A 16,323-nucleotide genomic window follows, 5' to 3' on the forward strand; every position below is an offset into this window, starting at 1 on the left:
TGTGAGAAAGGAGACAAAACACTTTATTGTGAAAGGGTGGTTTTAGAAAAAGTGGATGAAGCTGACACACGAAGTGATGTCCTTCATGAATATTTGATGTCCCAAATATTTCTATGTGACAGAAATACACACATTCTACTTTGTACACGTCAGCTACATGCTGGACACACAACAACAGCAACAACACAATGCGTTGTACTTCAAGCTTTTGGCAAAAGTGCACTTTTTGAAAGCCACACTTGCAACTACATTTCTTGGCACATTGTCAATAAACAAAATTTTATTGCATTTCAAGCAACAACATTCTTTCTTTCACACACTTTTGGCTCTCTCAACACACTTCTACACACAAAGTGCACAGGAAGTGATATCACACGTTTGATGACAGGAAGTGATGTCACATGTTTGTTGTTAGGAAGTAATGTCACATGTTAACAGAAAGTCATGTCGCATGTCGACAGGAAGTGATGTCACACATTTGTTGTCAGGAAGCGATGTCACATGTTGACAAGAAAGTGATCAGGAAGTTGTCAGGAAGTGATGTCACCTGTTGACAGGAAAGTGATCAGGAAGTTGTCAGGAAGTGATGTCACCTGTTGACAGGAAGTGATGTCGAATGTTGACAGGAAGTAATGTCCAATGCTGTCAGGAAGTGATGTCACTTGTCGACAGGAAGTGATGGCACACATTTTTTGTCAGGAAGTGATGTCGCATGTTGACAGGAAGTAAGTTATGTCACATGATGACAGGAAGTAATGTCCAATGTCAGGATGTGATGTCGCATGTTGACAAGAAGTAATGTCCAATGTTGTCAGGAAGTGATGTCGCTTGTCGACAGGAAGTGATGGCACACATTTTTTGTCAGGAAGTGATGTCACATGTTGACAGAAAGTGATGTCGCATGTTGACAGGAAGTAATGTCCAATGTGATCAGGAAGTGATATGTCGCATGTCGACAGGAAGTGATGGCACACATTTTCTGTCAGGAAATGATGTCACATGTTGACAGGGAGTGATGTCACGTTTGTTGTGTAGAAGTACTTGATCTAACAGGAAGTACTGTATTTCCTATAATTGCCCACGGGTATATCGTATGCGCCTGCCTAGAATTACTGCAGGGTCAAACTCGTTTCGCAAAGTAATTAGCGCATGCTTAGCATTACCGCCGGCTCAGGATTAACGCCAGGTCAAACTCGTTTCACAAAATTTCATTTATATTAGCGCATGTCTAGAATTTCCGCCGGGTCAAACTCGTCATGTCACGAGTGACACTTCCCCTGTCATCATTTTAAAAAAGGGAGGAGGCTGATTTCAATAATTTTAAATCGCATAAAGGGAAGAAGATTAAGAGCTATTCAGTAGGATATAAGGTCAAAGCTATTGAATATGCTAAAAAGAACAGTAGGCAGCTATGTTTTATTAATATACCATAGCTGCGTGTGTCAAATATGAGTCATTAAATGACTCCCGCCTCCTGGTGGTAGAGGGCACTAGTAATCCTTCTTGTGACTACTCGGCTGCAGAAGAAGTGACAACAAGCAGCAAGAGTGAGCAGTTTATTTTTTCCTCTTGCTTGCACTTTTAACATGGAGGATTACGTATCTAAAATAAAACAGTTTTCAAAACTGGACTTTCAATCGAAGCAGGAGGTGATAAAGAAAGATCTCCATCGAGACAGAGAGACTTTTAAAACGAAAGAAAGATAACGCAGACTTCTATAAACAAGTTATTGATGATTTTGATCAGAAGGAGCTGCGCATGGACTTCATTTATGAGTAAAGGTAAGACCATAGTAAAGTTTTTTTTAATTAAATGTGCTTTTCATGATGGTATCCTTACATCACACTCAAATTTTTAACCGCAGGCCTAAATTTACAGCATGCCTTTGGTAACGCCGGAGTGAGAAGAGGTTTTAAAACAATTAGCGCATGCTTGCCTTTACCGCATGCCTTTGGTAAGCACCGGAGTGAGAAGAGGTTTTAAATTAATTAACGCTGCGGCGTCGATTCAAGGAAATACGGTACTTCCTGTCAGCTTAATTGCTTCCAATTAGAGCAAGTACTTCCTGTCATATCAAGCACTTTCTGTCAGAGCTAGTACTTCCTGTTAGATAAAGTATTTCCTGTCAGCTCAAGTACTTCCTGTCCCCTCAAGTACTTCCTGTCAACTCAAGTACTTCCTGTCAGATCAAGTACTTCCTGTTAGATCAATTACTTCCTGTTATCTGAAGTACTTCCTGTCTAACCAAGTACTTCCTGTTAGCTAAAATGCTAACATGCTTGACGTCCAAGAATGAGGAGGACATCAAAAGAGAGTTGATGATTACGACTCATTTGCATATTGAAGGAGTGGGCGTGGCTCACGTCCCCTCCTCGGCCGGCCGAGACTCCGCCTTCATGCGGACAAGCTCCTTGGCGAGCTCGTCAGCAGGCCGCTGGGCCAGGATGCGCATGACGGTGGTGCCGGTCTGGTCTGTGTGCACGCGGGGCCCCAAAGGACACCAGCACACGCAGCTCTTGCGCTCGGCCACGTGGCGCAGCTGCAGCACGGCCACGCCCACCACGCGGTCCGCCCGGCCGAAGCAGTAGTCCTTGACGGCGGCGTGCAGCTCGTAGCAGTCTGACGACTCCTTGCCCAGGACACTGCGCGGGGAGTAGTCTTATTACTAATGCTATTGCTAGTATTATTACTAATGTTAATGTTAATGTTAAAGCTAATGTTATTGTCAATGCTTAATGTAGTTGTTAATGCTAATGTTAGTGTTAATGCTAATGTTAGTGCTAATGCTGGTGTTAATGCTAATGTTATTGTCAATGCTTAATGTTAGTGTTAATGCTAATTTTAATGCTAATGTTAGTGCTAATGCTGGTGTTAATGCTAATGTTATTGTCAATGCTAATGTTAGTGTTAATGCTAATGTTAGTGCTAGTGTTATTGTTAATGTTCATGCCCATGTTAATACTAATACTAGTGCTAAAGCTAGTGTTAATGCTAATGTTATTGCTAATGCTAATATTAGTGCTAATGCTAATGTTAATGCTAATGTTATTGCTAATGTTAGTGCTAATGCTAGTGTTAATGCTAATGTTAGTGCTAATGCTAATGTTAATGCTAGTGCTATTGTTAATGTTCATACTCGTGTTAATACTAATACTAGTGCTAATGGAGTTGGGAGAGTGGCCGTGCGTCCGTTGTGTCCTGAGAGAGACACTTCACCCTTGCTCCTGATGGGTGCTGGTTAGCGCCTTGCATGGCAGCTCCCTCCATCAGTGTGTGAATGTGGAAGTAGTGTCAAAGCGCTTTGAGTACCTTGAAGGTAGAAAACTCATTTACCATTTACCATTAAATGCTAGTGTTAATGCTAATGTTAGTGCTAATGGTATTGGTAATGCTAATGTTAGTGCTAATGCTAGTGGCAATGCTAATGTTAGTGCTAGATAAATGATAAATGGGTTGTACTTGTATAGCGCTTTTCTACCTTCAAGGTACTCAAAGCGCTTTGACACTACTTCCACATTTACCCTTTCACACACACATTCACACACTGATGGAGGGAGCTGCCATGCAAGGCGCCAACCAGCACCCATCAGGAGCAAGGGTGAAGTGTCTTGCTCAGGACACAACGGACGTGATGAGGTTGGTTCTAGGTGGGATTTGAACCAGTGACCCTCGGGTTGCGAACGGCCACTCTCCCACTGCGCCACGCCGTCCCTAGCTAGAGCTAGTGTTATTGTTAATGTTCATGCTAGAGTTAATACTAATTCTAGTGTTAATGCCAATGCTAGTGTAAATGCTAATGTTAGTACTAGTTTTATTGTTAATGCTAATGTTAGTGCTAATGCTAATGCAAATGTTAATGCTAATGTTATTGTTAATGTTCATGCTTGCGTTAATACTAATTCTTGTGCTAATGCTAGTGTTAATGCTAATGTTAGTGCTAATGCTAATGTTAGTGCTAGTGTTATTGTTAATGTTCATGCTTGTGTTAATACTAATACTAGTGCTAATGCTAGTGTTAATGCTAATGTTAGTGCTAATTTTAGTGCTAATACTAATGTTAGTGCTAGTGTTATTGTTAATGTTCATGCTCGTGTTAATACTAATACTAGTGCTAATGCTAGTGTTAATGCTAATGCTAATGTTAGTGCTAGTGTCATTTTTAATGCTAATGTTAATGCTAATGTTAGTGCTAATGTTATTGTTAATGTTCATGCTCGTGTTAATACTAATACTAGTGCTAATGCTGGTGTTAATGCTAGTGCTAATGCTGGTGCTAATGGCTAAAACTCACAACTGGAAGGTTTCGTTGAACTTGGGGCTCCAGCTGTTGTTTTTGGACTTGGTGGTAAACTTGCGCTTCTTGTCCGCCAAGAAAGGTCCCACCAGGGAAACTTCCACAAAAGGCCGGAACATTCCAGATGTTTGCCACTTCATGTCGTTGACGGCAACGACTAGGGGACAGGAAGAACATTTGGAAGGAGGACATTATCTTTTTTAAACATGTCTCTCCAAACTCACCTTTCACGTTGACTTTATGCTCCTTGGTGGTTTCTACCTGCAGTAGCAACTCTCCTATGGGCTTCTCCACACCGCTACCTAATCAATATAAATAATAGTCATCAATAATATTATCATTAATATTCTCCACGCCGCTACCTGATCAATATAGGTAATGGTCATCAATCATTTTATTATTAATATTCTCCACACCGCTACCTGATCAATATAAGTAATAGTCATCAATAATATTATCATTAATATTCTCCACGCCGCCACCTGATCAATATAAGTAATAGTCATCAATAATATTATTCATCATCAATAATATTGTTATTAATAATCAGCATCATCTCTCCTATGGGCTTCTCCATGCCGCTACCTGATCAATATATCAATATTAGTAATAGTCATTCATATTCTTATTAATATTCATCATTAACATTCTCCACGCGTTCCCTGATCAAGCCATCGATATTAGTAATAATCATTAATAGTGTTATTCATCATTATTATTATTCTCCATGCCGCTACCTGATCAATTTATAAATATTAGTAATAGTCATCAATAATTATATCATTAATATTTTTAATACTAATATTCAATAATATTACTATTAATATTCTTAATCAGCATAACTAACTTCATTATCATCAATAATAATAATAATCATTACTATTATTATGAATATTCATCATCAATATACTTATGAATATTTATCATCATTAATATTCTTATGAATATTGTCCTACCTGATCAATATGGTTTAAAAACAGATTCAATATTGATGATGTCAGCAGGGGGCGGGGTTAAAGACTTACCTCTATCGGGTCGAGTCTTCTCATTGGCTGTGATCCTGATGCCCATCCCGCCGTGCACTGATTGGTTGGACAGCAAAGCGACCAATAAGAGACAAGAAGGACTGGACTGAGTCACTAGGGGGCGTGTTTAACTCTGGGGGGCAGCAAGTAGGGGGCGTGTCTAATCCGAGGAGTAGTTGATAGTGGGCGTGTTTAACCCCTTGGACTAGCCACTAGGGAGCGTGTCTAACCTTGGAGACCAGCCACTAGGGGGCATGTCTAACTCTGGGGGCCAACTAGTAGGGGGCGTGTCTAACTGTCTAACCCTGGGAATAGCCACTAGGAGGCGTGTCTAACCGTGGGGACCAGCCACTAGGGGGCGTGTCTAACCCCGGGTACCAGTCACTGGGGGCGTGTCTAACCCTGGGGACCAACTGGTAGGGGGCGTGTCTAACTGTCTAACCCTGGGGAGCAGCCACTCGGGGTATGTCCAATCCTGGGGAGCAGCCACTATGGGGCGTGTCTAACCCTGATAGGGGGCGTGTCCAACTGTCCAACCCTGGGGAGTGTCTAACCCTGGTAGGGGGTGTGGTTACCTTGTGAGCGCTGCGTGCTGACGAAAGTCCTGATGAGAATGTCAGTGGTCTGGGAGTAAAGTGACAAGATGTAGTGCAGAGACTCTAACTCAGCACTTTTATCCACGAAACTTCTCTTCAGACCGTTTCCTCCAGCATGGAAATATTGCTGTAAATAAACATGAAATATTTGATTAATAATACAAGTATTGCTGTAAATACACATGAAATACTTGATAAATTTTACAAATATTGTTGTAAATATACATTAAATATTTTATTAATAATACAAATATTGTTGTAAATACACATGAAATATTTGATTAATAATACAAATAATGCTGTAAATAAACATAAAATATTTTATTAATAATACAAATATATTGCTGTAAATACACATTAAATATTTTATTAATAATACAAATATTGCTGTAAATACACATTAAATATTTGATTAAAAATACAAATATTGTAAATACACATCAAATTATTTTATCAATGATACTAATTTTGTTGTAAATACACATTAAATATGTTATTAATACAAATATTGCTGTAAATACACATCAAATAGTTGATTAATAATACAAATATTTTTCTAAATAAACATCAAATATTTGATTAATGATACAAATATTGATGTAAATGCACATCAAATATTTGATTTATATAAATATTGCTCTAAATATACATAAAATATTTTATTAATAGTAAAAATATTGCTGTAAATACACATCCAATATTTTATCAATAATAAAAATATTGCTGTAAATACACATAAAAAATGAATGAATAATACAAATATTCATGTAAATACACATCAAATATTTCATCAATAAGAAAATATTGCTGTAAATACATATCAGATATTTTATTAATAATATAACTGTTCTAGGCTCTAGCAACCCCCGTGACGCCGAAAGGGACACGCAGTAGAAAAAAGGATGTATGGATGTATATTGCTACAAAGAGTGTGACTACGCCAACTTTGTATGTTCTTTTAAAATAAGAGTGTGTCCTAGTGCGGGGGTCGGCAACCCGCGGCTCTTGAGCGCCGCCCTAGTGGCTCTCTGGAGCTTTTTCACAAATGTATGAAAAAATTAAAAAAAATAGGGGAAAAAAAATTAATTTTTTGTGTAAATATGGTTTCTGCAAGAGGACAAACATGACACAAACCTCCCTAATTGTTATAAAGCACACTGTTTATATTAAACATGCTTCACTGATTTGAGTATTTGGCAAGCTGTGTTTTGTCCTGCTAATTTTGGCGGTCCTTGAACTCACTGTAGTTTGTTTAAATGTACAACTTTCCCTGGCTGTCTCGGACGTGTTTTATGCCACTTCTTTTTCTGTCGCACTTAGTCCCCCAAACGTTTAACGTTGTGCGTGAATGCACAAAGGTGAGTTTTGTTGACGATATTGACTTGTGTGGAGTGCTCATCAGGCATATTTGGTCCCTGCATGACTGCAAGCTAATTGATGCTAGCATCCTATTTAGGCTAACTATGTGTACATATTGCATGATTATGCCTCATTTATAGGTATATATGAGCTCATTTAGCTTCCTTTAAGTCATCTTAAGTCAATTCATATCTCATGACACACTATCCGTATATGATATGGCTTTTCATTTTTTGCGGCTCTAGACAGATTTGTTTTTGTATTTTTGGTCTAAAATGGCTCTTTTAACACTTTGGGTTGCCGACCCCTGTTCTAGTGGAACAAAAGTCATGTGACTGCATCTACTTTATATGTCCTTTCAAAACAAGAGTGTGTCCTAGTGGAACAGAAGTCATGTGACTGCAGCTACTTTGTATGGCCTTTCAAAATAAGAATGTGTCCTAGTGGAACAAAATTCATGTGCCTGAACCTACTTTGTATGTCCTTTCAAAATAAGAGTGTGTCCTTGTGGAACAAAAGTCATGTGACTGCGCCTACCTTGATGCTCTCCAAGCTGGCGTCTATGATGACACATTGCTTGGGCGTCAGTGTTTTGGTTTCACTTCCGCTCTGAAAAGGAGACACACTCAGATCAAAGTTCAGAGGTACAGGGTCATACTGTATGTCCAACTCAAAATTGTGAACTGACCTTCAGGTTAGAAAGTCCTTTGGCGGCCGTGAGAATCTGAGCACCCTAAAAAGTTATTACCAATATTTATATGATATACATCAATAACAATGTTAATATATTATACCAGTGGTTCTCAAATGGGGGTACGCATACCCGTGGGGGTACTTGAAGGTATGCCAAGGGGTATGTGAGATTTTTCAAAAATATTCTAAAAATTCCAAAATCCTTTATAAATATATTTATTGAATAATACTTCAACAAAATATGAATGTAAGTTCATAAACTGTGAAAAGAAATGCAACAATGCTTATTCAGTGTTGACAGCTAGATTTTTTGTGGAGATGTTTCATAAATATCGATGTTAAAGATTTCTTCTTTTGTGAAGAAATGTTTAGAATTAAGTTCATGAATCCAGATGGATCTCTATTACAATCCCCAAAGAGGGCACTTTACGTTGATGATTACTTCTATGTGTAGAAATATTTATTTATAGTTGAATTACTTGTTTATTTTTCAACAAGTTTTTAGTTATTTTTATATCTTTTTTCCAAATAGTTGAAGAAAGACCACTACAAATGAGCAATATTTTGCACTGTTATACAATTTAATAAATCAGAAACTGATGACAGTGCTGTATTTTACTTCTTTATCTCTTTTTTTCAACCAAAAATGCTTTGCTCTGACTAGGGGGTACTTGAATTAAAAAATGTTCACATCACTGAAAAAAGATTGAGAACCACTGTATTATACATTATATCATTGTACATTATCCATTGATTCATTTGATATAACACACACACACACACACACACACACACAAACATACCCATCCATCCATCCATCCATCCATCCATCTTCTTCCGCTTATCCGAGGTCGGGTCGCGGTGGCAGCAGCCTAAGCAGGGAAGCCCAGACTTCCCTCTCCCCAGCCACTTCGTCCAGCTCCTCCCGGGGGATCCTGAGGCGTTCCCAGGCCAGCCGGGAGACATAGTCTTCCCAACATGTCCTGGGTCTTCCCCGTGGCCTCTTACCGGTTGGACGTGCCCTAAACACCTCCCGAGGGAGGCGTTCGGGTGGCATCCTGACCAGATGCCCAAAGCACCTCATCTGGCTCCTCTCGATGTGGAGGAGCAGCGGCTTTACTTCGAGCTCCTCCCGGATGGCAGAGCTTCTCACCCATCTCTAAGGGAGAGTCCTGCCACCCGGCAGAGGAAACTCATTTCGGCCGCTTGTACCCGTGATCTTATCCTTTCGGTCATGACCCAAAGCTCACAACCATAGGTGAGGATGGGAACGTAGATCGACCGGTAAATTGAGAGCTTTGCCTTCCGGCTTAGCTCCTTCTTCACCACAACGGATTGATACAGCGTCCGCATTACTGAAAACGCTGCACCGATCCGCCTGTCCATCTCGTGAGTCACCCTTCCCTCACTCATGAACAAGACTCCTAGGTACTTGAACTCCTCCACTTGGGGCAAGGTCTCCTCCCCAACCCGGAGATGGCACTCCATCCTTTTCCGGGCGAGAACCATTGACTCGGACGTGCTGATTCTCATCCCAGTCGCTTTACACTAGGCTGCGAACCGATCCAGTGAGAGCTGAAGATCTTGGCCAGATAAAGTTATCAGGACCACATCATCTGCAAAAAGCAGAGACCTAATCCTGCAGCCACCAAACTGGATCCCCTCAGCGCCTTGACTATGCCTAGAAATTCTGTCCATAAAAGTAATGAATTTTATGAACAGAGTTCACACGCACGCACGCACGCACGCACGCACGCACACACACACACACACACACACACACACATTGCAATTATTGAAGTGTAGTGAGTGTACTTATTGTACTGAGTGTAGTGAGTATAGTGAGTGTACTTACTGTACTATTGTACAGAGTGTAGTAAGTGTAGTGAGGGTTTTGAATGTACTGCGTGTAGTGAGTGCAGTCAGTGTACTGAGTGTAGTGAGTGTACTCATTGTACTGAGTATAGAAAGTGTGGCGAGTTTAGTGAGTGTACTGCTTGTAGTGAGTGTACTGACTGTAATGAGTGTACTAAGTGTAGTAAGTGTAGTGAGTGTACTGAGATTAGTGAGGGTACTGAGTGTAGTAAGTGTAGTGAGTGTACTGAGATTAGTGAGGGTATTGAGTGTAATTATTGTACTGAGTGTACTTATTGTGCTGAATGTAGTGAGTGTACTGAGTGTAGTGAGTGACCAGAGTGTACTTTTTGTACCAAATGTAGTGAGTGTAGTGAGTGTAGTGTGTGTAGTGTGTTTAGTGAGTGTAATGTGTTTAGTGAGTGTAGTGAGTGTAATGTGTGTAGTGAGTGTAGTGAGTGTAATGTGTGTAGTGAGTGTAATGATTGTAGTGAATGTGTGTAGTGAGTGTAGTGAGTGAGTGTAGTGAGTGTAGTGTGTGTGGTGAGTGTAGTGAGTGTAGTGTGTGTAGTGAGTGTTGTGTTACCAGACTGTCGTTGCTGCATGGTAACACAATTGTCTTCTCCAAGCTGATGATGACAACCTTCCACAAGTCCTTCAGGATCCTCTTCAGCACTGTCTTCTCACACACCTCAGCAAACACACCCAGGCTGCACGCACACACGCACGCACGCACGCACGCACGCACGCACACACACACACACACACACACACACACACACACACACACACACACACACACACACACACACACACACACACACACACACACACACACACACACACACACACACACACACACACACACACACACACACACACACACACACACACACACACACACACACACACACACACACACTCACATTAACCATGTTTTATCTCTCTTTGTTATAATACTATGAATACTATATTATTATAATAAATGCAATATTATCATAATACATTCAATATTATTGATATAAACACAAGAGGTACTTACATGTTATAAATATCATATTATATTTATATTACAGACATACTTGGAGTCCAGGAAGTCCATCAGAGGTCTCAGCATGAGGTCAGCATCTGCTTGTGCTGTGTTGCTGTCAGGAGGTCCTTTCATGTGACACAAGATGTCTGCCATGTCACGCATGCACACTGTCACACCTGTCTGGAAACTACACACATTCACCAATATTACTGCTAATACTACTACTACAAGTACTGTCACACCTGTCTGGAAACTACACACATTCACCAATATTACTACTAATACTAGTACTACTAACACCGCACACCTGTCTGGAAACTACACACATTCTCCAATATTACTACTACTACTACTACTACTACTACTAATACTGTCACATCCATCTGGAAACTATACACATTCACCAATATTACTATTACTAATACTACTACTAATAATAATAATAATACTGTCACAAATACTGTCACACCTGTCTGGAAACTACACTCATTCACCAACACCAATATTATGACTAATACTAATACTAATACTGATACTAATACTAATACTGTCACACCTGTCTGGAAACTACACACATTCACCAATATTACTACTACTAATAATACTACTACTAATACTTCTACTAGTACAACTACTAATACTACTACAACAGGGTAAATTGTAAATATACTATTAGTACTACTAATAAGTTAAAGTAGCAATGATTGTCACACACACACTAGGTGTGGTGAAATTATTCTCTGCATTTGACCCATCAGCCTTGATCACCCCCTGGGAAGTGAGGGAAGCAGTGGGGAGCACTGGGAATCATTTACGGTGATTTAAACCCCAATTCCAACACTTGATGCTGCGTGCCAAGCAGGGAGGCAATGGGTCCCATTTTTTATAGTCTTTGGTATGACTCCGCCGGGGTTTGAACTCACAACCAACCGATCTCAGGGCGGACACTCTAACCACTAGGTCACTGAGTGTGTATTATTACTATTACTGGAAGCATACTATTAGTACTACTATTATTGCTATCATTACTACTAATTTTCGTAGTAATATTATTAATATATTGAATAGAAACATATATATTATTATTAATACATTTAATAAAAACATATATATTATTAATAATACTTATAGTAGAAACATAGCTATATACATATATTTATTATTAATACATTTAATAGAAACATATATATTATTATTAATACATTTAATAGAACTATATATTATTATTAATATTAATACATTTAATATAAACATATATATTATCAATATTAATACATTCAATAGAAACATATATTATTTTTAATACAATTAAAAGTAATCTTCATATTATTATTAATACATTAAAAATATCATATCAATTATCAATACTTATAATATAAAAATCTACATATTAATATTAATATATTTAATAGAAACATGTTATTAGTAGTACTTACAGTAGAAACATACATATTATTATTAATACTTTGAATAAAAACATGTATATCATTAATAATACATTTAATAGAAACATGTATTATTATTAATAATACTTGTAATAGAAGCATATATATATTATTATTAATACTTTTAATAGAAACATACATATTACTATTAATACATTTAATAAATACATATATAGTATTATTAATACTTATAGTAGGAACATATATTTTATTACTAATACATTTAATAGAAACATATATATTAATAAAAAAATATATATTATGAATGTGTTTTGAGATTCACACATTGGTACTTTGACACAATGTCATAAAAATCACCATTTTGGACTATTTGTCATGTATGCACGTGTGTGTGTGTGTGTGTGTGTGTGTGTGTGTGTGTGTGTGTGTGTGTGTGCTGACCTCTTGGCGAAGACATGACTGAAGTTGTCCATGAAGGTGTTGAGCTTCACCTGGAGATCATTCAGGATGTCAGCAGCCTCTGAGTCCAACTACAAAAATAAATATATAATAATATACATAGATAAATATATACATAAATAAATATATACATATATACTGTATATATATATATATACATAAAATAATGTACATAAATAAAAGAAGTAAACTTGTGGTTTATCCCTTATACAGTGCTCAACACCGGAATATACCTTAGGTCAGGAAAAAACACAGAGGCTATTTGATGCCAGCTCTTCAGGGGATTTGAAAATCAGGGAAACTTGTGAAGCAGGCTTGTAGGGATGAAATAGCCTCTGTGTTTTTTCATAACATAGCGTACATAAAATAAGTATATAACAATAACATAAACAATCCCCTATTAGGGTAAAGTACAGTATGTGGTTCAAGACCTGGATGAAGGTTGTGTAACAGGAAGTTAACTGGATGAAGTTTGTGTAACAGGAAGTCAAGTGGATGAAAATAGAGTAACAGGAAGTCAAGTGGATGAAGGTTGAGTAACAGGAAGTCAAGTGGATGAATGTTTTGTAACAGGAAGTCAACTGGCTGAAAGTTGTGTAACAGGAAGTCAAGTGGATGAAGGTTGAGTACCAGGAAGTCAAGTGGATGAAGGTTGAGTACCAGGAAGTCAAGTGGATGAAGGTTGAGTACCAGGAAGTCAAGTGGATGAAGGTTGAGTAACAGGAAGTCAATTCTGAAAAACCACCACTAACTTTCTCCTTTGAGTCATAACCAAAGTTCTTAGGTCATAGGTCAGGGTAAGAACCTAAATCTGCCGATAAATGAAGAACTTTGCCTTCCGGCTCAGCTCCTTGTCCACCACGATGGACGATACAGGTCCACACAACTTGTGATGGCATACCTCACCTGGACAGAATACTTCGCAGACCGCGAACAGTTTTTTGTAGTCTCACCATTTCAACACGTGTTACACACCTACCGGTCCATAACGACTCTACATTATTCTAGACTACCATTGTTGGTATACAACACTGTTAGAAACACACGTGTTACACACCTACCTGTCCATAACGACCCTACATTAGTCTGGACTACCAATGTTGGTATACAACACTGTTGAAAACACACGTATTACACACCTACTTGTCCATAACGACTCTACATTAGTATGGAATACCAATGTTGTTGAACACGTGTTACACACCTACCTGGCCATAACGACTGTACATTAGTCTGGACTACCAGTGTTGGTATACAACACTGTTAAAAACACATGTGTTACACACCTACCTGGCCATAACGACGCTACATTAGTCTGGACTACCAACGTTGTTGTACATGTGTTACACACCAACCTGTCCATATTGACTTTACATTAGTCTTGAATACCAATGTTGTTATAAAACACTGTTAGAAACACACGTGTTACACACCTACCTGTCCATAACGACTCTACATTAGTCTGGTATACAACACTGTTAGCGTGCCAGCCCTTTAATCGTCTTAACGCATTGGTTGTGTCCCTGCAGACCCACAACATGGATCTTTACCAGAGTCATACTCCGTGGAGTGTGTATTTGTTGCTGCAACACTGATGCACAGACACACACGCACGCACGCACGCACGCACGCACGCACGCACGCACGCACGCACACACACACACACACACACACACACACACACACACACACACACACACACACCTTATTTGTGGCAACTGTCTCTTCAGTCTTCAAGAAGTGATGCAAAAAAAACAGAAAAGAAACACACAATATAACACAAGTATGATTCGACATGCTGTGACACAACACGACACAAAACAACAGAAATCAAACACGACCCAACACAACACAACATGAGAAAAAACAACACAGTTGTGGTGAGGAGCACAGCACAAGTTGCCATGGTGACCACCAACCTTGTTGATGTCCTCTTTAGACTTTAGCAGCAGGAAGAAATATTTAATTAAAACAATCAATCATTGCACCTAATTATTACTACTATGTGTTACATTCATTATTACAATTATGATTGCAGTTAATTATTGCTACTAATTAATACAAATAATTATTACAATTAATTATTATTGCAGCTAATTATTGCTACTAAATAGTACAATTAATTATTGCTACTAATTATTACAATTAAATATTGTTACTAATTAATACAAATATTGCTACTAATTATTAGAATTAATTACTATTGCAGCTAATTATTGCTACTAATTAAAACAATTATTACAATTATTTATTATTGCAGCTAATTATTGCCATACAATTATTAATGCTATTATATAGCTCAAAATATTACATAAAATATTATTGCAAATAATTATTTTAGTTCATTATTGCTACTAAATATTGCAATGAATTATGACAATTACTATTGCTCCTAATTATTACAATTAATCATTGCTAATAATTATTATTACTGCAACATATTATTACAATTAATCATTAATTTTTTTACGAATTATTACATTAAATAAATATTGCTACTAATGATTACAACCAATCAAAGACAAGCATGTTCTGCAACAGGGCGGCCATCTTTAAAAGATGTGTGTGAAGAAAGTTGCGCTCCACTCTGCTCAGCACCCACCTGTTTGCTGCACACCTCCACCTGACACACACACACACACACACACACACACACACACACACACACACACACACACACACACACACACACACACACACACACACACACACACACACACGATTTGTCTTTCTGCGTTCTTCTACAACCTTTTATATCCTTCTAGAATTAGGAGGAGTAAAAAGAGGAAGAGGAGGAGTAACAAGAGGAACATGAATAAAAAGAGGAAGTGGATGAGTAAAAAGAGGAAAAGGAGTAAACAAAGGAAGAGGAGTATAAAAAGGAAGTGGAGAAGTACAAAGAGGAAGTGGAGGAGGAAGAAGAAGAGTAAAAAGAGAAAGTGGAAAAGGAGGAGTAAAAAGAGAGAGGAGTAAAAAAGGAAGTGGAGGAGGAAAAGGAAGAGTAAAAAGAGGAAGTGGAGGAGGAAGATGAGGAGTAAAAATAGGAAGAGATGTAATAAAAACAGGAAGTGGAGGAGTAAAAAGAGAAAGATGAGTAAAAAGAGGAAGTGAGGATGAGGAGTAAAAAGAGGAAAATGAGTGAAAAAAGGAAGAGGAGGAGTAAAAAGAGGAAGAGGAGTACACAGGGATGGCGTGACGCGGTTGGGAGAGTGGCCTTGCCAGCAACCTGAGGGTTCCTGTTTCAATCTTCAATCCCCACTTTCTACCAACTTCGTCACGTCCATTGTGTCCTTGAGCAAGACACTTCACCCTTGCTCCTGATGGGTTTTGGTTAGGGCCTTGCATGGCAGCTACCTCCATCAGTGTGTGAATGTGTGTGTGAATGGGTGAATGTGGAAATAGTGTCGAAGCGCTTTGAGTACCTTGAAGGTAAAAAGCGCTATACCCATTTATAACCCATTTACCATAGGAGGAAAAAGAGAAAGTTGAGGAGTGAAAAGAGGAAGAGTAAAAAGAGGAAGTGGAGGAGGAAGAGGAGGAGTAAAAAGAGGAAGTGAGAAAAAAAAGAGGAAGAGTAAAAAGAGGAGGATGCGTAAACAGACAA

The 16,323-nt window shown here is 38.5% G+C and overlaps 1 protein-coding gene across 13 annotated transcripts in view; it reads right to left on the reverse strand.

The window, feature by feature from the left end:
- LOC133556278 (uncharacterized) overlaps window positions 1–16,323 on the reverse strand; it is a 283,472-nt gene continuing 267,149 nt past the window's right edge. For 4 of the 13 annotated variants that reach the window (XM_061906041.1, XM_061906038.1, XM_061906043.1 and 1 more), the window contains 13 exons: window positions 15,322–15,342; window positions 14,639–14,659; window positions 14,424–14,450; window positions 12,702–12,790; window positions 10,904–11,041; window positions 10,408–10,531; window positions 7,963–8,007; window positions 7,812–7,883; window positions 5,895–6,042; window positions 5,320–5,376; window positions 4,519–4,596; window positions 4,292–4,451; window positions 1–2,642 (listed from right to left, as the gene is read on the reverse strand). In XM_061906041.1, the coding sequence (XP_061762025.1) occupies window positions 2,360–2,642; window positions 4,292–4,451; window positions 4,519–4,596; window positions 5,320–5,376; window positions 5,895–6,042; window positions 7,812–7,883; window positions 7,963–8,007; window positions 10,408–10,531; window positions 10,904–11,041; window positions 12,702–12,790; window positions 14,424–14,450; window positions 14,639–14,659; window positions 15,322–15,342 (1,263 nt within the window). In that variant the 3' untranslated portion in view covers window positions 1–2,359. The other 9 variants (XM_061906046.1, XM_061906045.1, XM_061906044.1 and 6 more) reach the window with 4 other exon arrangements.

The sequence above is a fragment of the Nerophis ophidion genome, linkage group LG07 (genome assembly GCF_033978795.1).
Source record: "Nerophis ophidion isolate RoL-2023_Sa linkage group LG07, RoL_Noph_v1.0, whole genome shotgun sequence".
Classification (NCBI taxonomy): domain Eukaryota; kingdom Metazoa; phylum Chordata; class Actinopteri; order Syngnathiformes; family Syngnathidae; genus Nerophis; species Nerophis ophidion.